Genomic DNA, 22,814 nt, shown 5'->3' on the forward strand with positions numbered 1-22,814 from the left:
AACCCGCAACCCCACCACCCACTGCTCATCCTGGAGGACCCGCAACCCCACCACCCACTGCTCATCCTGGAGAACCCGCAACCCCCACTGCTCATCCTGGAGAACCCGCAAACCCCACCACCCACTGCTCATCCTGGAAAACCCGCAAACCCCACCACCCACTGCTCATCCTGGAGAACCTGCAAACCCCACCACCCACTGCTCATCCTGGAGAACCCGCAAACCCCACCACCCACTGCTCATCCTGGAGGACCTGCAACCCCACCACCCACTGCTCATCCTGGAGAACCCGCAACCCCACCACCCACTGCTCATCCTGGAGAACCCGCAACCCCCACCACCCACTGCTCATCCTGGAGAATCCGCAACCCCCACTGCTTATCCTGGAGGACCCGCAACCCCACCACCCACTGCTCATCCTGGAGAACCCGCAACCCCCACCACCCACTGCTCATCCTGGAGGAACCGCAAACCCCACCACCCACTGCTCATCCTGGAGGAACCGCAAACCCCCACCACCCACTGCTCATCCTGGAGGAACCGCAAACCTCACCACCCACTGCTCATCCTGGGAGGTCCCACCAACCGCCACCCACTGCTCATCCTGGAGGAACCGCAAACCCCCACCACCCACTGCTCATCCTGGAGAACCCGCAAACCTCACCACCCACTGCTCATCCTGGAGGAACCGCAAACCCCACCACCCACTGCTCATCCTGGAGGAACCGCAAACCCCACCACCCACTGCTCATCCTGGAGGTCCCACCAATCGCCACCCACTGCTTATTCTAAAAAGCCTGCCACTCCCATCACCCACTGCTTATCCTGAAGAGTCATTGCGCAACCATACACTGCTCATCCTGGAGAGCCCATGGTTCTGCTCATCTTAGGGGAGCCACTACCTGCTCATTCTGGGGGGCCCACCACTTAATCTACTTTTCACCCTGGCAGACCCACCATTTAGCTACCTACTGGGAGGCCCAACAGCTCCACCACCCACTGCTCATTCTGGGGGGCCCATGGCTATGTCCCCAATGATCACCTTAGGGGTCCACCATCTGCCACCTACTGCTCATTCTGGCAGGCATGCTGTACCCACTGCTCAATCTACAGGAGATAGTCCTACAAAACAATTCATGCAAGAGGAGTGAGATTCCAAGACGGGGGGAGGGTCAATGAAATCCCCAAAACTAGTTAGAAGGCACCAGGAGATTCCACTCCCCAGCTTCCGTACATCATATAATCAGTGTTGGGTGGAGAGGCGGGATCTCGTCACAAAGACGGTCTGCTTTATCCTCCGCCCACACATGAATGACTTACCAGGGCAGCAGAGTTCTCTCTCCAATTACATTCCTCCAATCATCCTCATTCTAGATCCGGGGATTACCTTGGATTGGAGGTCTGGATCCTCTGGGATGACCGAGTCACTCTTGTTTCTTGTATTGGATGGAGATGAACAGTCCATCTTGGGTACTAGAAGGAAAGAAAGGTTCAGTGGAGGGTGCTGCACCCCAATTAGGAAGGCTTCTTTCATGTAAAAGGAGGACCTACCTGAGGTGGTCATCCCGGCACAGCCAAGGCAGCCCTAAACTTACTTGTTTTTCTTCAGAGTGATGGATGGGTGCTCAAATCTCTGTAACATCAAGTCCAGATCTGCAGGGGGCGCTACATCCTCATAGCCAAACGTTACTTCCAACTCATTCAGAGAGCGGTTTACATCAAGAACAGCCATGAATTCCTCAGCGAAGGAAGCGGTCATCTCACAATACCCCACCCTGTACAATAGAGGAGGAAGCGGTCATCTCACAATACCCCACCCTGTACAATAGAGGAGGAAGCAGTCATCTCACAATACCCCACCCTGTACTGTCCTGGGGCCAATCCTGTTTAATTTATTCATAAATGATCTAGAGGAGGGGATATCGAGTACAATCTCAGTATTTGCGGATGATACTAAACTAAGCATGCCAATATCTTCTATGCAGGATGTGGAAACCTTACAAGCAGACCTGAACAAAAAATGGGGGGCAACTACATGGCAGATGAGATTTAATGTTGAAAAATGTAAAGTAATGCACTTGGGGGCCAGAAACCAGAAAGCAAGCTACTCACTAGGGGGGGAACCTCTGGGTGAGTCTAGGATGGAAAAGGACTTGGGGATACTGGTAGACAACAGGCTTGGCAGTGGCATGCAATGCCAAGCCGCCGCAAGCAAAGCCAACAGAATACTGGGATGTATAAAAAAGGGGATTCACTCCAGAAATAAAGAGATTATTCTCCCACTCTACAAGACTCTGGTCCGGCCACATCTGGAGTATGCTGTCCAGTTCTGGGCACCGGTCCTCAGGAAGGATGTGCTGGAACTGGAGAAAGTCCAGAGAAGGGCAACAAAAATAATTAGGGGAATGGAGGACATCAGCTATGAGGAAAGACTACAAGCACTGAACTTATTCTCTCTGGAGAAGAGACGATTGAGGGGGGATATGATATCAATGTACAAATACTGTACTGGTGACCCTAGCATAAGGAACAAACTATTCAGAGAAAGGAGATACAAGACACCTGGCCACTCACTAAAACTAGAGGAAAGGTGGTTTAACCTTAAAATACGCAGGGGGTTCTTCACTGTCAGAGCAGTAAGGATGTGGAATTCTCTTCCACAAGCAGTCGTATCAGCAGGGAGCATTGATAGTTTCAAAAAACTATTAGATGGGCACCTTAAGACCACAACATAGAGGGGGTATACAATGTACAACATAGAGGGGGTATACAATGTACAACATACAGGGGGTATACAATGTACAACATAGAGGGGGTATACAATGTACAACATAGAGGGGGTACACAATGTACAACATAGAGGGGGTATACAATGTACGACATACAGGGGGTATACAATGTACGACATACAGGGGGTATACAATGTGTGGTTAACAGTAGACACACACACACATCATAGGTTGAACTGGATGGACTGATGTCTCTTTTCAACCTCACTAACTATGTAACTATGTACAATAGAGGAGGAAGCGGTCATCTCACAATACCCCACCCCCCATACAATAGAGGAATAGGAGAGAAATATGGAGGAGGAAGCAGCAGTCATCTCAATAACCCCCCCCCCCCCCACTACAAGAGAGGAATGGGAGATAGACCTGCAGGTTACCATGAGTTACGATGGAGCAATCACCTGAACGTCTGCAGCGTACCGCTAGAATTCCGGAGCGCCTCGCATAGCGGCTTTACTCCGGTGTCCCCAAACCTATTTCCTGCCAGATCCAGTTTGGTCAGAGATGGGTTGGTGGTGATCACAGAGGCGAGCTCTTCCAGGGAGGAGGAGGACAGTCCACATCCGTACAATCTGGGGGGAGGGGGGAACCATGAGAATTATTCCGGACATTTCTTTAGGACTAGGTCAGGGTAAAACTGGCCACAGATGGATAAAATCTCCCCCCGATTCAGCAGGGACTCGCTGAGATTTAATCCATCTGTGGGCGGGCTGATCGGTTAGTTTTGGGTAGAACCAGCATGTCGGATATTTGGCATGAGATTGTCAGCAGATATTTTGTCTGGCAGTAAATCACTGCTAGGGAGGGATTAGGGGGTTGTAGGAATGAAAGTCACATGATCTATGGCCGGGTTTGGAACCAACCAGGGAAGGGGCTCCTCCTCCCGGGGCTCCGCCATTATTCTGGGTAATCTCTATCCAGACTCCAGCAGAGCACGGCTTATCCATAGGAATGAATGGAAAGGAGGGCCTGATGGGGAAGTTTGTTGGTAAGGTATTCAAGGTGGGGTACACTCAGTGTAAGGGGGGGAGGGGTATTGATTATAGATGAAACAGAGTTTAGTTGACATTTATCAGAGTATAGAAGAAGTCTCACTCCAGCTCCTGCAGGGGGCAGCGTGGGTCTCTCAGTCCTTCACATAGAACTTTCACCCCAGAATCCTCCAGACTATTCCAGGTGAGACTCAGTTTGGTCAGAGATGGGTTGGTGAGGAGGACTGAGCGGAGGTCCTCACAGGACGCCTGGGTCAGCTCACAGGAGGATAATCTGCAGAGAGAAATCCATGTGAAAACTTCTACCCAATCACCTCCCAGACCTGCTGCTAGAGCGCCATTGGCTGAACCCTTACATCAACTCCTGCAGGGGACAGCCGGGGTCACCCAGTCCTTCACACAGGAGCTTCACTCCGGAGTCGGTGAGGTTGTTGTCCCGCACATTCAGGCTGGTCAGGGTCCGGTTTGTAAGAAGAACCGATCGTAGATCTTCACAGGATGCGCTGGTTAGGTTATTCTCAAACAACCTGCAGAGACAACACAAGACCATGTGACTGGACCCACCAAACCATGGGACCAGACCATGTGACCAGACCCCACCCACCAGACCATGTGAACAGACCCACCAAACCCCACCCACCAGACCATGTGACCAGACCCACCAAACCATGTGACCAGACCATGTGACCGGACTCACTAGACCATGTGACCGGACTCACCAGACCATGTGACCAGACCATAATAATTCAAGGACAATCAGCATTAAGTCTGTTCACCATTGGTGGTAAATAGCCTCCCCCCCCCTGCCCTCAATGTACATCAGACCTCCCCCCCCCCCTCCAATGTACATCAGACCTCCCCCCCAGCACCCCCACCACAATGTACATCAGACCTCCCCCCCAGCACCCCCACCACAATGTACATCAGACCTCCCCCTACAATGTACATCAGACCTCCCCCCCAGCACCTTCCCCTACAATGTAGATGAGAACTCACACCAGCTCTCTCAGAGCGCAGGCCGGCTGGCAGAGCGCCTCACACAGAAGCTTGGTCCCGGAGTCCTGGAGGTTACAATCTCTCAGATACAAGGTGGTGAGCGTCCGATTGGTCATCAGAGCCGAGCGCAGGAACTCACCGCAGGTCGGAGTCAGCTCAGAGAATTCAATCCTGGGGGGGAGGTGAGAACAAGTCCGGTCAGAATTTCAGTAATAATTCTATGGCTCGGCCTTACTGGTAAATTCTACAGCCTGGCAACACCGAGTGTAAGGAGCGCAGAGCAGGAACGTGGGCGGAGACCGCCAGGATTGTTCCCAAGATTTCTTCTATCTAACAGGAAAATCCAATATTGCGTGTTGTCATCAGAATAGGAATAGGGGAAAAACCTTACAATGGGGACACCGGGGTTCTGGTGACAGTCCATCCGGAGATTCTCACTTCCTGCTGTGACTACTCCACTTCTCATTACTGAATGTGGGTGGATCTGCTCATGGGGCCCCTCCCATACAGAGAGCCAATCATAACCAGTGCAGCCAATGTCAGGAGGCTTCTCCCAGTGCTCCAGGATGCCTCCATCACTGTGCTATGCATGAAGAAAGGAGAGCAACAAGTCAGGCTGGCCATGCACAATGATCACTGGACAGTCAGCTGCTCGGGTCCAACAAGCACCATGGTCTACTGGTGCTCCCCCCTCCATTGAGGTCCCGATCCTTCTCCCTATATAGGAGAGGGAAGGAGAAAATGGGGTGGTTATGTGGTGGATTATTCCAGCGGGGTCCCGATTCTCGGATAGGTTATATAGTGTGACAAGTGATGAGGTGATCAGACAGTTCTATAGTCCAAGCAGATCGGTTATCCTCAAACTATATGGAGACCCAACATGGTAAAACGTTTAAAGGGAAACTCCAGGAAAAAAAAAAAAAAAATGAAAATTTCTCCTATTCTTAATATGTGAAAGATTTATATTTGATATTATTCCTTTTCTGACTAGCTGCTTGTGTAGCTGAGAAAGTCTTCTCTAATCTGTACAATCAGCGTCTTCCTGTTCTTCACTGACAACGCTCTCCCTTTATCTGCATTTCACTTCCTGAAAAGGTTGTCGGTCTCTTAGACAGGCATGCCTAGACCCGCCCAGTCCCGCCCCCCATCCTTCACAGAACATGATCTCCTCCCGTCTTCATAGCCTTGTTTAGGCCATCAGCTTCTCCTGAGAGTGGGAGGAGAAGAAAAAAGGGGAGGGTTCATTTGATCGGCACGAATATACAGTGGGTACGGAAAGTATTCAGACCCCCTTAAATTTTTCACTCTGTTATATTGCAGCCATTTGCTAAAATCATTTAAGTTCATTCTTCTTCCTCATGAATGTACACATAGCACCCCATACTGACAGAAAAACACAGAATTGTTGACATTGTTGCAGATTTATTAAAAAAGAAAAACTGAAATATCACATGGTCCTAAGTATTCAGACCCTTTGCTGTGACACTCATATATTTAACTCAGGTGCTTTCCATTTCTTCTGATCATCCTTGAGATGGTTCTACACCTTCATTTGAGTCCAGCTGTGTTTGATTATACTGATTGGACTTGATTAGGAAAGCCACACACCTGTCTATATAAGACCTTCCAAATCACAATGCATGTCAGAGCAAATGAGAATCATGAGGTCAAAGGAACTGCCTGAAGAGCTCAGAGACAGAATTGTGGCAAGGCACAGATCTGGCCAAGGTTACAAAAAGATTTCTGCTGCACTTAAGGGTCCTAAGAGCACAGTGGCCTCCATAATCCTCAAATGGAAGACGTTTGGGATGACCAGAACCCTTCCTAGAGCTGGCCGTCCGGCCAAACTGAGCTATCGGGGGAGAAGAGCCTTGGTGAGAGAGGTAAAGAAGAACCCAAAGATCACTGTGGCTGAGCTCCAGAGATGCAGTCAGGAGATGGGAGAAAGTTGTAGAAAGTCAACCATCACTGCAGCCCTCCACCAGTCGGAGCTTTATGGCAGATTGGCCCGACGGAAGCCTCTCCTCAGTGTAAGACACATGAAAGCCCGCATGGAGTTTGCTAAAAAACACCCGAAGGACTCCAAGATGGTGAGAAATAAGATTCTCTGGTCTGATGAGACCAAAATAGAACTTTTTGGCCTTAATTCTAAGCGGTATGTGTGGAGAAAACCAGGCACTGCTCATCACCTGTCCAATACAGTCCCAACAGTGAAGCATGGTGGTGGCAGCATCATGCTGTGGGGGTGTTTTTCAGCTGCAGGGACAGGACGACTGGTTGCAATCGAGGGAAAGATGAATGCGGCCAAGTACAGGGATATCCTGGACAAAAACCTTCTCCAGAGTGCTCTGGACCTCAGACTGGGCCGAAGGTTTACCTTCCAACAAGACAATGACCCTAAGCACACAGCTAAAATAACGAAGGAGTGGCTTCACAACAACTCCGTGACTGTTCTTGAATGGCCCAGCCAGAGCCCTGACTTAAACCCAATTGAGCATCTCTGGAGAGACCTAAAAATGGCTGTCCACCAACGTTTACCAATCAACCTGACAGAACTGGAGAGGATCTGCAAGGAGGAATGGCAGAGGATCCCCAAATCCAGGTGTGAAAGACTTGTTGCATCTTTCCCAAAAAGACTCCTGGCTGTATTAGATCAAAAGGGGGCTTCTACTAAATACTGAGCAAAGGGTCTGAATACTTAGGACCATGTGATATTTCAGTTTTTCTTTTTTAATAAATCTGCAACAATGTCAACAATTCTGTGTTTTTCTGTCAGTATGGGGTGCTATGTGTACATTCATGAGGAAGAAGAATCAACGCAAATGGCTGCAATATAACAAAGAGTGAAAAATGTAAGGGGGTCTGAATACTTTCCGTACCCACTGCATATATAAGCAAACATACAAAGGAACAGTTATGAAAGTTCAGAAGTGTATCAGGGATAAACCTGAAGTGAGACCTCCAAACAGAGAGAGTGTTCAAAATTAGGAATGGTTTATTATCAGGTGTAGCTATGTGAGCACACCCCTCCAATGCACACCTCCTCCAATGCCCCCCTGTATGCTCAGATCCTCCCTTTTATAGGGTTCCTTATCACACATTTAGTTATGGCACATAGATACATCACAACTTGCCCATGGGGCGCTCTCCTGATAAACATGTTTTCAATAGATGTTAAAATTTCAAGTGCCCTTTTAGCTTGCCCCCCCCCCCCAGCTATACTGTACATGGGCCTCTCGCCTCCAGCACATCTATACTGTACATGGGCCCCTCCCCTCCAGCTATACTGTACATGGGCCCCTCCCCTCCAGCACAGCTATACTGTATGTGCACCTCCCCCCCACCTCAGCTATACTGTACATGTGCCTCTCCCCCCCTTTTTTTATGAATTAGGATGTACAATGCACATCAAAGTATTGTAGACACCTTTTCAAAGTCGCATAGATGGGGACGGGTGCCATTGAAATCAATGGGCTGTGACTGGTCATGTGACTGTCCAAAGTCGCACTAGTGGAAATTTAGACTTAGTGTGACTGCCTGTACTATGACCATTGTAGACGGTGGGCTGAGACCCCCGAGCCCTTCCACCTAGACATCTCCACCCCTCAACCCTCCCTTTGATCCTTCACACCATTATAAATATGAGCGGGGTCTCACCTCAGCTCCCGCAGGGGACACCCCGGACATTTCAGCCCCTCGCATAGAAATCTCACTCCCTCGTCCTCAATTTTATTCAGTGCCAGATCCAACTTGTGCAGAGAGCGGTTCTCTTCCAAGGCGGAGGCGAGGAGCTCACAGCTGGTGGCGGTCAAGTTGCAGTCATCAAGCCTACAGATAAAAATAAGAGTCTTAATTGGTGTGACAGACCTAACCAAGACCAGGAGAGGACTAGGAGCAATCCTCCTACCCACTGACTATGGGCCCTCCTACCCACTGACTATGGGCCCTGGCTTTTTAGGGCGCATTACTCTTTGGGAGGTGTACTTCTGGGGGACCCTTGGAGTAATGTTACTTTGTGTGTTTTTGGGGGAGACATGGACTTGAATCCAGACTCTGGGAATTTAGGCCTGGGATCGATGTTTAGGGCCTAGTTGCCCCATTACCAACAATGACCACTCCACACTGGGACTCCTAGCAGATGTTCAGGTCATCGGCTTAAAGCCACCTGTCTGGGGTCTCCTGCTATGGTCTGTTTAATAGGGTGATGCGTTATTCTGTCAAGTACGCCTCTCTGGTTGTTAATGGCCTTCGCTTCCATTAATACCTATGATGATGTGGAATGTACTTTGTGGTGACCTTGGGGCTGGGCAGTCCGGCCTGGAGTAAGATCTCTGATTACAACATTGTCTGGGTGGATAGTTAACTTCATGTTTCTAGTATATGTTGGTTGTTTAGCTATGGTAGTCATATTCCTGTTTACGGTTTATTAGGGTAATATGATCAGGGGGGGGGGGGGGAGGAGTCTTGTGGAGTATAAGGGATGTGTCAGTTTCAATGAACACTCATTCCTTTGGATTTTACCCCACATCTGGTCTGTGTACGATGATTGGGGTAAAGGGTTGGTATTGCCTCTCGGTCTGCTCAGAACGGTTGGGAGGGCAGGAGACACGGTTTGGCAGAAGGAAGCACCTCAGGGTGCCAAGCAGTTCCGTCACAATTGGGAATCCAGCGTGTTTTGATTGGACCATATTAACAGGTCAACACGTGGAGAGGAGACCTGTGATGGTATCCTGCGCTGGGACACCATTTTGTCTTACACATCTGCCATTTTAGTTTCCGAGCTCTGAAGTTTGAAAAAAAAAAAAGAAAACTCGTTCACCAGCCCCCCAACTCTCCAGCCCCCTTTTTCAGTGTTAATTAACTCCTGGAATGCAGGAAGTTTGGGCTCAGAGCTTCAAAGAAAAGCTTATCAGCACGCACGGTAGATGGCAGGCTAGGTTGTAAAGCCATAAACGAGCAAGCATTAAGACTGATCAGGCTGGGTCGTAAATAACACACTGCCCAGATGGTCATTAGAACTGTAATACTCACACACAAATTTATAACTTTTTTACCCATACAAGATATGTCTCTAGAAAGTATATATTTGAATGCCAAATAAAATACCAATCGAATTAGGGTCAAACATGATCAGGTTCGCTCCTAGGGAAGACAAGCTAGCAGTCCGAAGCCTTACGGGTCAGAGGATATTACAAGATAACCTGTGTTTGGTGTCCATGGATTGGTGTCCATGGATGTGAGATTCAATGCCGTACAATAAAATATCAGTCAAGAATGTAACCATTACATATTTCAAGATATGAATTCTGTTATAAAATCTGTCTAAACGGGAGTTCCCTTAGCAGTTTATGAGCCGCCCATGGCCCCTGTGTTTATTGGTCAAGGACCTCTGTTGACACCCCCTGCGGGTCAGAGAAAAAAAGAGTCTGATGGGAGCTCTCCGTTCTCATTTTTAACATCAAGCCGTAACATCGCTCAAGGGAAGAACCGATCACACAGGCTCAGCTCTGAATCTGATAATACAAGGACTTTTGAATGCAAGTATTTCCATTTCTAATTCTTTATCTATTCTTCTAAATTGCTGAATTGTGTCTATTTCTTTGTAACCCATTTTTCTGTAAATATTTTTATTTGCACCAATTTTAACCTTTTTTATAATTAAACCTTATTTTGAAAAGTGTTAATTTTGTCTCTGAGCTCTTAACGCAAACTGACCCAAAGAACCTGTCTCTTGGAAGAGCGCTACTTTATAGAATAAATCCTCTGGACACTCCTGTCTGAGGTGACAGTGTGTGTTACAGACGGTTATTCTAAAGTCATAATTGGCATTTCTAAAATTACAAGAGTCCGCTGGGCTCATCCTAACGTAGTGGTGGCAGAGAAAGGGTTAATTTCTTAATTAGCCCGGTGACAAATCGCTCTCAGCCTGCTGGCATCTAGATTGTGGTCCCGCAAGCTGGACAATCTGTGTGCCGGGTGCAGCTGAGAGTGGCATTGTTACACAAGTGACGGCAGGGTGTGAGATTGCCTGGTCTTTGGTCACGAGTTGGATGAGAAGGCCAGGGGTCTGATGCCCGCCACAAGACCAACATCTGATACACGGAAATGAGGGACACGTCAGAAGTATGTGGACACCCCTCATCACCACAACACTTCGCGAGACGCAGGGGAGGGGGGAGAACTTCAAAGAACAGTCAGAAACCTCATCTCACCTGAGGACAAACTGGAAGGGATTGTAAGCTGACCCCTCCACTCCCCATCACTGATCAGACCCTACCCCATCATATCGTCTCATCAGACCACCCCCCCCCCCGCTTCATATCACTGATCAATCCCCCGCCCCCCCCCTTTCATATCAGTGATCAGCCTCACTAATGGGGGAAATGACACCCAACAATGTCCCATCATCTAGTGGAGCCTTCCCAGAGAAGTAGAGGCCATTACTGCAGCACAGGGAGGACCAACTTTGGGTGGATGGACAGGTAGGCATCCAGATGTTTGCCATATTGCATTGGCCTACTTAATGCAAAACACATATCCATTTTTACTATCAAAATTGTGTCATGACATCTGATTGCCAGAATTCAGCAGAAAATGGTCCCTCATGAATAGGACTTCTATGCAATATTTGCGATCTGGTCACACCAGTCCAATACCTTCTAGAAGAATACTTACGACAGCTCTTGTAGGGTACAGCCCGGCTGGCGCAGACCGTCGCACAAGATTTTCAAATGGGAGTCCTCTAGAATGTGGTGACCCAGGACAAGTTTGGTGAGCAATCGGCTGGTGGAAATAAGAGAAGAGAGGTCCTCGAAGAAGGATGGGGCGACCACACAAACATGAAACCTGCAAGGACAGCAGAAGCTTCAAACCTGTATAGTCTAAGACAGTATAAAAGTCCAACTCAAAACAGATCCATACTTGGCTCCTTCCTAGCAGAGTACACAAAACTACCGACCTGATGGATCCCATATTCCCAGCTCAGCCAACAGGCCTATGCAGTGGACTAGACCCCAGGGAACAGCCCATAATGAAGGAGCCATTGTCAATGTCCAACCTTCTGGTGACAGACAGAATATTCCAGAGGTCTGCATGTCCCACCAGTGACAAATAAAAAGGGAACCACAATTTTACCATCAGAAGTTTTCTACCATGCTAAGAAAAGCCTCATCTAATTTAGGATAATGAGCTCTTCTATAAATATGAAGGACACTTTATGACGGCCCCAAGAAATGTTCAAACGGAGGTCCCTAGCAGTGTAACCAGAGAGGATCGCAATAATGAAAGGCCACAAACTTACTCCAGTTCTTGGATCTTGCTGTCTGGGTTGGACAGCCAGGAAGCCTTTCCACCGGTCTCAATGTCCTCAGCAAAGCCACACCGTGTAAAGCTGGAAGGGAATAAATAATTTAAAAAGACAAACTTTAGAAGCCCTTATTGGTCAAGGGTCATTAGGTAAAAAAGCAGCTACTAGACAATGAGGCCTCCCATAGATAAGGAGACCCAAAATACATCAAATGATCAGAGCACAAACCTCAATACCTCGGCCATGACAGTGGATAAGGTCCAGCAATGTAGAAGGCCATGAAATCACAAATGAGGCCTCCACACAGAATGCTGAGGGGACAGGTACCTGTATGGTCAGGATCAGTGGAGGCTGGTGCTCAAAATTTTTGGGGGGGCACAAACAGAAAAATGTAATAGGCATTGCTTTGCAGCAAAAAACGCTGTAAAAAATTGTGTGACTTTGAGGTCGCAAAAGTGTGAAAGGGGGCCTTCAGTAATTAAGGTATAGTGTGCCCCCTTTCAATGCAGAGACCAGCGTGCCCCCATTCAATGCAGAGAGACCAGCGTGCCCCCTTTCAATGCAGAGACCAGCGTGCGTGCCCCCATTCAATGCAGAGACCAGCGTGCGTGCCCCCATTCAATGCAGAGACCAGCGTGCGTGCCCCCATTCAATGCAGAGACCAGCGTGCGTGCCCCCATTCAATGCAGAGACCAGCGTGCGTGCCCCCATTCAATGCAGAGACCAGCGTACGTGCCCCCCTTCAATGCAGAGACCAGCGTGCGTGCCCCCCTTCAATGCAGAGACCAGCGTACATGCCCCCATTCAATGCAGAGACCAGCGTACATGCCCCCCTTCAATGCAGAGACCAGCGTGCATGCCCCCCTTCAATGCAGAGACCAGCGTGCATGCCCCCCTTCAATGCAGAGACCAGCGTGCATGCCCCCCTTCAATGCAGTGTACCCCCCCCCAGACCAGTGCACTTACCTGGAGCCCTGTCGCACGGCCAGCTTCTCTTCAATCCCCCAGCGAGTCCTCCCGCTTCCTCCTCGGCCAATGGCATGAAGTTTGCCTTGCGGCCAATCAGGAAGTGCGTATCGGACGCGCTCCCTGATTGGCCAGGAGGAGGATCCGTGTGACAATATCGAATTTTCATTCGCTATTGTCACACAATGGGTGAGCTCGGGACGCATTGCTCTGCGCCCCGGGTCCACCCTTTGTATCGCCCTGTTAGAGCCTCTGGCTCTACTCAGGGGATGCCAAAAAAAAAAAAAAAAAGCCCCATTGAACTCCATGCGTCCGGCGCCCCTGCATGCAGATTAGGGGGCCGGATGCATGGGTAGGGGGTGGGCGGCGCCCCTGCGCCCTCAACACACCGGCCGCCACTGGTCAGGATGCCCAGGGGACAGGTACCAATATGGTCAGGATAGCCTTGTTATGTTAATGGCTTGTTGATGACAATTCTGGAAGGGTTTTCGATACCGGATCCTCCGGTCTAATGGCTAACCGACTGAAGGGAGCTCTGTTGTAGTTACACGTTACATGATACTTGGTATTCAAAAGGCCTTAAAATTAAATACAATTAAGCATAAAGAAGACTTGACCCCACCAGCAGCGATGGAGGTTACATGTGATGTGACTGAGGTCCTACAATATAAAGGTCGTTCTGGATATCAGAGATGTTACTTTGGGGTAAAGGGACTACATAGGAGAATAAACTTACCAAAGCTTTGAAGATCTATGGAAGGAGGGAGACAGCAATTCCAAGTCTTTGGGTCTCATCAGGTGATCCTCCAGGCAGATGGAGCCAAAGCTCTCCCGATCTGCCAGACAATACAGCATCTCTCTGACCCGAACCGTCTCCATCGATGAGCTGTACAAACAGGACTGGAACAGCAGGTCCTGGGCACTGAACGCTCGGTTCCGCAGTGCCTCGTCCTGAGCTTCGTAGAAGCAGGTTAGTGCGTCCAGACAGAATTCAGAGGGTTTTCCGGCTGTAAGCCATTCTTCCATGGCGGATTTGGCTCGTAGAGAAGCGCTAGACCCAACGACGTCTGCAAGCTCCTTTAACTGCTTATTATTGAGGAGGCCAAAGAGGAACTGTATGGTTGAGCTCAAGTATGGGTGATGTTCAGACTGAAAGAATAGAGATCCTCCTCTGCAGACTCTTGGGAGGAATGTATCTCCACTTACCCCATTGTTCTCTTTGACCTCAGCATCTTCTCCCAACACATAATACAAAGCAGCAAAGAATTCCTGAACACTCAGGTGAATAAAGCTGTAACTGACTGAGGCTTCCACATCCTTCTGGAAAATGCTGTCATTTGGGAAGACAGAAGCCACTTCTGATATAGTCAGTCCATTCCGTCCAAGATCCTCCTCATCAAACAAGCTTCTCTGACCCAGGACCCCTTCATTGGCCAATGCACATAGGTTCTTCAGACACTGGGCGCTACCTGGATGGATGAGAAGGCTTCTGAGATAAGAGAGATACACGGAGGTGAGGGTTTTACAGTTTGCTGAGCTCAGCTCATTCTTCATTCCCGCCTTCAATATCCTACAGACGAGCCAACAGGTCAACGGAACCCAACTCAAACCCAACAGAACTTGGTTCTCTTTCAGCACCGACACCGCCTCCTCTACCTGATCTTTGTTCTGAAAGAAATGATGGAAATATTGTTGGAGATCTCCCTCGGAAAACCCCAGAAGTTCTACAGAAGAAGGGGACCGAGCAAAGTCCTTCATCTTCTGCAGGGCCATGGATCTGGTGGTGATCAGCAATGAGGATTGGCTGAGGATCGCTTTCCTCAATAGACATCTTAGGAGGGTTTCTTTGTGGGTCTTCACCAAGGGGTCATTGTACTCCTCATGGTCATCTTCCAGGGTCCACCTCAACTCCTCAAACCCATCAATGATGATCAGAACCTTGGATGGATCATTGAGAGCCGACTTCATCAGATTCTCTGAGCTCTGCAGCTTGGAGCTTCCGGCCACAAGTCCTTCAATATCGATATTGCCGGAAATCCCATTTATTTCTCTGCCGCTGACGTAGAAGAGGAAATTAAAGTGGTCGGTGTAGAAGTTTCCGGAGGCCCAGTCCAGCGCCATCCTCCGTGTGGTCAGAGTTTTACCCATTCCAGGAGGTCCAACCAGAACCAGAGTCTTGGGGACAAATCCCCCGCCATCAGGAACAAAGAGGTCCTGGACACTGGATGGGGAATATCGCTCCGAGGACTTGGTGACCTCCGCCTGCTCCAGTAAAGTGCCAGAAAAAGGGATTGTGGGATCTTCCCCCCGATTAACCTTTAGTGGGCGGAGCCTGGGATATCTCCAACCTACAACCTTCCCCAGGTGGGAGTCCTGCGCTTCCATTGGTTGGAAGATCTCTTTAACAGAGGCCAGATATTTGGATTTCCATTCTGTGAAGGAGAAATTTGGATTAGAAGGAGGACCAGAAGGAAGACTTCCAACCAACCACAGAGAAGAACAGAGAAACAAATCTGCCAGCCGGGTTACCTTTCAGAGGGCACTCCGCCATGGTGACCACCTGGACTCGAGGAGACTTCACTTCCCCAACTGGAAGAGAAAACCAGACGAGGGGATTACTGAGGAAGGTTCATGGAGCAGAGAAGACATCGAAGATCGGATCTTCAACTGATCTATTCTCCCCTCCCCCTCATCTCTACCAACAGCCCTATGAAAACCCCTCAAACCTCTGATCCCAGGTCTTCATGTCTGACCCCTCCCCCTCTACAAAGAGAGACCTCCCCTCCCCCCCACATCTAGTAACACAGCCCTATGATAACCCCTCACACCTCTAATCCCTGGTCTTCATGTCTGACCCCCCTCTACAAAGAGAGAGACCTCCCCTCCCCCCATATCTACCAACACAGACCTATGAAAACCCCTCACACCTCTTGTCACGATTCGACCACGCCCACGGCGACTAGCTAACCCGAGACATGGTAAACCGTGACTGGGGAGTATAAGGGGATAACAGAATACAGAAAATTCCTGCTAAGTAATATTGGCTGCGATACTTCACAGTCTGCACTGCCTTTGGTCACCACTAGAGGGAGACTCCACTCCAATCCCGCTGGCTGACCACACACAGGCAGATACAAATCTTACATACAATCTGGTGCACTCTAAGGGTTGGGGAGCAGTCTAGCAATTATCACACACTACTAGGATTCCTCCAGCTATCCTACAAGCCAGGACCCCGGTGTTAATCACTCTTCCCACTGTCCACACACCACAAACGATAGCCTGCCACCACGCAACAGATTGTCCGCAAACTGGTCTGCTGGGACACCACACACACACAGATCTCCATCTGGTTTACAATCTGCATGCAATCTGCCAACACACAGTGCAATTGCATACAGATTGGCATGTAGCGTAGATCAAGCGATTTAGGCACTAAAATGCAAATAATCTCTCCAGAGATACGAGTCCTAGCTTAGTACACAGAAGTCACTTATTAATTTTATAATTTAATATCCTGAAAAGTGGGCAGTGCATAAAAAATATATACAAAGCAAAAACAGTTACAAAAAATACACAAAAAGATAAAGACACACAATTGGCAATTTGCTATGAAAATAAAAAGGAATAAAACAGAAATAAATTTTACCTAAGGTTATCCCTTGGTAGAAGCTTACCGGAAATCATGCGGGAACTCCTCAGTTCAGAACTGGCTTCAAGGAAGAACCCTGTGCAAATCTCAGATCCCCAATTTATTGGAATATTGATGTGGGCTGGACTTTAGCCCTTAACCAATCAGCCACAAGGGGTTGCCCCCGGCTCAGCCCACCCAATGTTCTGTGTTCTGAACTGACCAGAGTTGAATTGGCCCAGAATGGTGCTGACCACTGGGCCAGGGATAGGAGTTCTGACACCAGCGCATCGGTCTGATTCCGACAGTACCAAACACTGCCTGCCGCAATCAGGCGCCATACAACGGTTTTACGCATTTCTCCAGGACCCCACCCATGCCACAGATTTACATGTACTCGTAGCCCAACAGGTGAGCCACAAGGAGGAATTATTTTCATCTCTCTGCCACTAATATTTTAACTTTTATGAGAGATAAAATACATTCCTTTGATCTGATGATACCAATCACAGCTTGTAGACTGTTGGGAGCCTTCCACCGCCCCCTGCTGATTTCCCCAGCCAAAATGACCAGCAGTCTTCTTTGAAGCTTCCCGGAAGGTGACAATTCTCTTGTTTACTGTTATGGGGGACTTCATTGGCAACGAGGTGTCACCTCTATCCCAGCTGTGTCCTTTCCAATGCTACTAACAGGACATGTGTGTGATAATACATTAATTACCCCAGAATGACATTAATTACCCCAGAATGACATTACATCTACAATTCACTACATATTTCCCTACGCAAATCCTTCATGTCTGACCCCCTCCCCCTCTACAAAGAGAAACCTTCTCCCCTCCCCCACATCTACCAACACAGCCCTATGAAAACCCCCCACACCTCTGATCCCAGGTCTTCATGTCTCACCCCTCCCCCTCTACAAAGAGAAACCTTCTCCCCTCCCCCACATCTACCAACACAGCCCTATGAAAACCCCTCACACCTCGGATCCCAGGTCTTCATGTCTCACCCCTCCCCCTCTACAAAGAGAATCCTCCCCTCCCCCCACATCTACCAACACAGCCCTATGAAAACCCCTCACACCTCGGATTCCAGGTCTTCATGTCTCACCCCTCCCCCTCTACAAAGAGAATCCTCCCCTCCCCCCACATCTACCAACACAGCCCTATGAAAACCCCCCACACCTCTGATCCCAGGTCTTCATGTCTGACCCCCTCCCCCTCTACAAAGAGACCTCCTCCCCTCCCCCACATCTACCAACACAGCCCTATGAAACCCCCCCACACCTCTGATCCCAGGTCTTCATGTCTGACCCCTCCCCCTCTACAAAGAGACCTCCTCCCCTCCCCCACATCTACCAACATAGCCCTATGAAAACCCCCCACACCTCTGATCCCAGGTCTTCATGTCTGACCCCTCCCCCTCTACAAAGAGACCTCCCCTCCCCTCCCCTCCCCCACATCTGCCAACACAGCCCTATGAAAACCCCTCACACCTCTGATCCCAGGTCTTCATGTGCGCCCCATGGCACATAGTAATGTGAGGAGAGGAATGTTTGATGGATGGGGGAGGGTCCCCATCACAGTCCAGGACTTCAGGCATGCCCCCCCTCCCCCCCATCCTCAGACAGTCTCCTATTTCATGTCCCCCCTCCCCCCATCCTCAGACAGTCTCCTATTTCATGTCCCCCCTCCCCCCATCCTCAGTCTCCTATTTCATGTCCCCCCTCCCCCATCCTCAGAGAGTCTCCTATTTCATGTCCCCTCCCCCCCATCCTCAGACAGTCTCCTATTTCATGTCCCCCCTCCCCCCATCCTCAGTCTCCTATTTCATGTCCCCCCTCCCCCATCCTCAGAGAGTCTCCTATTTCATGTCCCCCTCCCCCCCATCCTCAGACAGTCTCCTATTTCATGTCCCCCCTCCCCCCATCCTCAGACAGTCTCCTATTTCATGTCCCCCCTCCCCCATCCTCAGACAGTCTCCTATTTCATGTCCCCCCTCCCCCATCCTCAGACAGTCTCCTATTTCATGTCCCCTCCCCCCATCCTCAGACAGTCTCCTATTTCATGTCCCCCCCTCCCCCCATCCTCAGACAGACAGTCTCCTATTTCATGTCCCCCCTCCCCCCCAACCTTTAGACAGTCTCCTATTTCATGTCCCCCCTCCCCCCCATCCTCAGACAGTCTCCTATTTCATGTCCCCCCCTCCCCCCCATCCTCAGACAGTCTCCTATTTCATGTCCCCCCCTCCCCCCCATCCTCAGACAGTCTCCTATTTCATGTCCCCCCCTCCCCCCCATCCTCAGACAGTCTCCTATTTCATGTCCCCCCCTCCCCCCCATCCTCAGACAGTCTCCTATTTCATGTCCTCCCCTCCCCCCATCCTCAGACAGTCTCCTATTTCATGTCCTCCCCTCCCCCCATCCTCAGACATTCTCCTATTTCATGTCCCCCCTCCCCCCATCCTCAGACATTCTCCTATTTCATGTCCCCCCTCCCCCCCATCCTCAGACAGTCTCCTATTTCATGTCCCCCCTCCCCCCCATCCTCAGACAGTCTCCTATTTCATGTCCCCTCCCCCCCATCCTCAGACAGTCTCCTATTTCATGTCCCCCCTCCCCCATCCTCAGACAGTCTCCTATTTCATGTCCCCTCCCCCCCATCCTCAGACAGTCTCCTATTTCATGTCCTCTCCCCCCATCCTCAGACAGTCTCCTATTTCATGTCCCCCCTCCCCCCATCCTCAGACAGTCTCCTATTTCATGTCCCCCCTCCCCCCATCCTCAGACAGTCTCCTATTTCATGTCCCCTCCCCCCCCATCCTCAGACAGTCTCCCATTTCATGTCCCCTCCCCCCCATCCTCACACAGTCTCCTATTTCATGTCCCCCCTCCCCCCATCCTCAGACAGTCTCCTATTTCATGTCCCCCCTCCCCCCATCCTCAGACAGTCTCCTATTTCATGTCCCCTCCCCCCCCATCCTCAGACAGTCTCCTATTTCATGTCCCCTCCCCCCCATCCTCAGACAGTCTCCCATTTCATGTCCCCTCCCCCCATCCTCAGACAGTCTCCCATTTCATGTCCCCTCCCCCCATCCTCACACAGTCTCCTATTTCATGTCCCCCCTCCCCCCATCCTCAGACAGTCTCCTATTTCATGTCCCCCCTCCCCCCATCCTCAGACAGTCTCCTATTTCATGTCCCCTCCCCCATCCTCAGACAGTCTCCTATTTCATGTCCCCTCCCCCCCATCCTCAGACAGTCTCCTATTTCATGTCCCCCCTCCCCCATCCTCAGACAGTCTCCTATTTCATGTCCCCTCCCCCCCATCCTCAGACAGTCTCCTATTTCATGTCCTCTCCCCCCATCCTCAGACAGTCTCCTATTTCATGTCCCCCCTCCCCCCATCCTCAGACAGTCTCCTATTTCATGTCCCCCCTCCCCCCATCCTCAGACAGTCTCCTATTTCATGTCCCCTCCCCCCCCATCCTCAGACAGTCTCCCATTTCATGTCCCCTCCCCCCATCCTCACACAGTCTCCTATTTCATGTCCCCCCTCCCCCCATCCTCAGACAGTCTCCTATTTCATGTCCCCCCTCCCCCCATCCTCAGACAGTCTCCTATTTCATGTCCCCTCCCCCCCCATCCTCAGACAGTCTCCTATTTCATGTCCCCTCCCCCCCATCCTCAGACAGTCTCCTATTTCATGTCCCCTCCCCCCATCCTCAGACAGTCTCCTATTTCATGTCCCCTCCCCCCATCCTCAGACAGTCTCCTATTTCATGTCCCCTCCCCCATCCTCAGACAGTCTCCTATTTCATGTCCCCCCTCCCCCATCCTCAGACAGTCTCCTATTTCATGTCCCCTCCCCCATCCTCAGACAGTCTCCTATTTCATGTCCCCTCCCCCCCCATCCTCAGACAGTCTCCTATTTCATGTCCCCTCCCCCCCATCCTCAGACAGTCTCCTATTTCATGTCCCCTCCCCCCCATCCTCAGACAGTCTCCTATTTCATGTCCCCTCCCCCCATCCTCAGACAGTCTCCTATTTCATGTCCCCCCCTCCCCCCCATCCTCAGACAGTCTCCTATTTCATGTCCCCCCCCCCCCATCCTCAGACAGTCTCCTATTTCATGTCCCCTCCCCCATCCTCAGACAGTCTCCTATTTCATGTCCCCTCCCCCATCCTCAGACAGTCTCCTATTTCATGTCCCCTCCCCCCCAACCTTTAGACAGTCTCCTATTTCATGTCCCCTCCCCCCATCCTCAGACAGTCTCCTATTTCATGTCCCCCCCTCCCCCCCATCCTCAGACAGTCTCCTATTTCATGTCCCCTCCCCCATCCTCAGACAGTCTCCTATTTCATGTCCCCTCCCCCCCATCCTCAGACAGTCTCCTATTTCACGTCCCCTCCCCCCATCCTCAGACAGTCTCCTATTTCATGTCCCCTCCCCCCATCCTCAGACAGTCTCCTATTTCATGTCCCCTCCCCCCATCCTCAGACAGTCTCCTATTTCATGTCCTCTCCCCCCATCCTCAGACAGTCTCCTATTTCACGTCCCCTCCCCCCATCCTCAGACAGTCTCCTATTTCACGTCCCCTCCCCCCCATCCTCAGACAGTCTCCTATTTCACGTCCCCTCCCCCCATCCTCAGACAGTCTCCTATTTCATGTCCCCCCCTCCCCCCATCCTCAGACAGTCTCCTATTTCATGTCCCCTCCCCCATCCTCAGACAGTCTCCTATTTCATGTCCCCTCCCCCCATCCTCAGACAGTCTCCTATTTCATGTCCCCCCTCCCCCCATCCTCAGACAGTCTCCTATTTCATGTCTCCCCTCCCCCCATCCTCAGACAGTCTCCTATTTCATGTCCCCCCTCCCCCCCATCCTCAGACAGTCTTCTATTTCATGTCCCCCCTCCCCCATCCTCAGACAGTCTCCTATTTCATGTCCCCCCCTCCCCCCATCCTCAGACAGTCTCCTATTTCACGTCCCCTCCCCCCCATCCTCAGTCAGTCTCCTATTTCACGTCCCCCCCTCCCCCCATCCTCAGACAGTCTCCTATTTCATGTCCCCCCCCCCCATCCTCAGTCAGTCTCCTATTTCACGTCCCCCCCTCCCCCCATCCTCAGACAGTCTCCTATTTCATGTCCCCCCCCCCCATCCTCAGACAGTCTCCTATTTCATGTCCCCCCTCCCCCCATCCTCAGACAGTCTCCTATTTCATGTCCCCTCCCCCCATCCTCAGACAGTCTCCTATTTCATGTCCCCCCTCCCCCCATCCTCAGACAGTCTCCTATTTCATGTCTCCCCTCCCCCATCCTCAGACAGTCTCCTATTTCATGTCCCCCTCCCCCCATCCTCAGACAGTCTCCTATTTCATGTCCCCTCCCCCCATCCTCAGACAGTCTCCTATTTCATGTCCCCTCCCCCATCCTCAGACAGTCTCCTATTTCATGTCCCCCTCCCCCATCCTCAGACAGTCTCCTATTTCATGTCCCCTCCCCCCCATCCTCAGACAGTCTCCTATTTCATGTCCCCTCCCCCCATCCTCAGACAGTCTCCTATTTCATGTCTCCCCCTCCCCCCATCCTCAGACAGTCTCCTATTTCATGTCCCCTCCCCCATCCTCAGACAGTCTCCTATTTCATGTCCCCTCCCCCCCATCCTCAGACAGTCTCCTATTTCACGTCCCCTCCCCCCATCCTCAGACAGTCTCCTATTTCATGTCCCCTCCCCCATCCTCAGACAGTCTCCTATTTCATGTCCCCTCCCCCCCATCCTCAGACAGTCTCCTATTTCATGTCCCCTCCCCCATCCTCAGACAGTCTCCTATTTCATGTCCCCTCCCCCCCATCCTCAGACAGTCTCCTATTTCATGTCCCCTCCCCCCATCCTCAGACAGTCTCCTATTTCATGTCCCCCCTCCCCCCATCCTCAGACAGTCTCCTATTTCATGTCCCCTCCCCCATCCTCAGACAGTCTCCTATTTCATGTCCCCTCCCCCCCCATCCTCAGACAGTCTCCTATTTCATGTCTCCCCTCCCCCCATCCTCAGACAGTCTCCTATTTCATGTCCCCCCTCCCCCCCATCCTCAGACAGTCTCCTATTTCATGTCCCCCCTCCCCCATCCTC

The 22,814-nt window shown here is 50.6% G+C and overlaps 2 protein-coding genes across 2 annotated transcripts in view; one reads left to right on the forward strand and one right to left on the reverse strand.

The window, feature by feature from the left end:
• LOC309556128 (uncharacterized protein) overlaps positions 1–22,814 on the forward strand; it is a 419,953-nt gene that overhangs the window by 331,963 nt on the left and 65,176 nt on the right. The gene's annotated exons all lie outside the window — the stretch shown is intronic.
• On the reverse strand, positions 1,425–15,600 carry LOC309557031 (NACHT, LRR and PYD domains-containing protein 12-like; the record flags this gene model as incomplete). The annotated part of the gene is made up of 11 exons (XM_082259635.1): positions 1,425–1,473; positions 1,596–1,775; positions 3,191–3,361; positions 3,885–4,055; positions 4,138–4,308; positions 4,778–4,948; positions 8,435–8,605; positions 11,453–11,623; positions 12,078–12,167; positions 13,786–15,481; positions 15,579–15,600. 11 exons carry the CDS (start codon positions 15,598–15,600, stop codon positions 1,425–1,427), a joined length of 3,063 nt encoding a protein of 1,020 aa, XP_082115761.1.

The sequence above is a fragment of the Pelophylax lessonae genome (assembly GCF_965119305.1).
Source record: "Pelophylax lessonae genome assembly, chromosome: 5".
NCBI classification, from domain to species: Eukaryota; Metazoa; Chordata; class Amphibia; order Anura; family Ranidae; genus Pelophylax; species Pelophylax lessonae.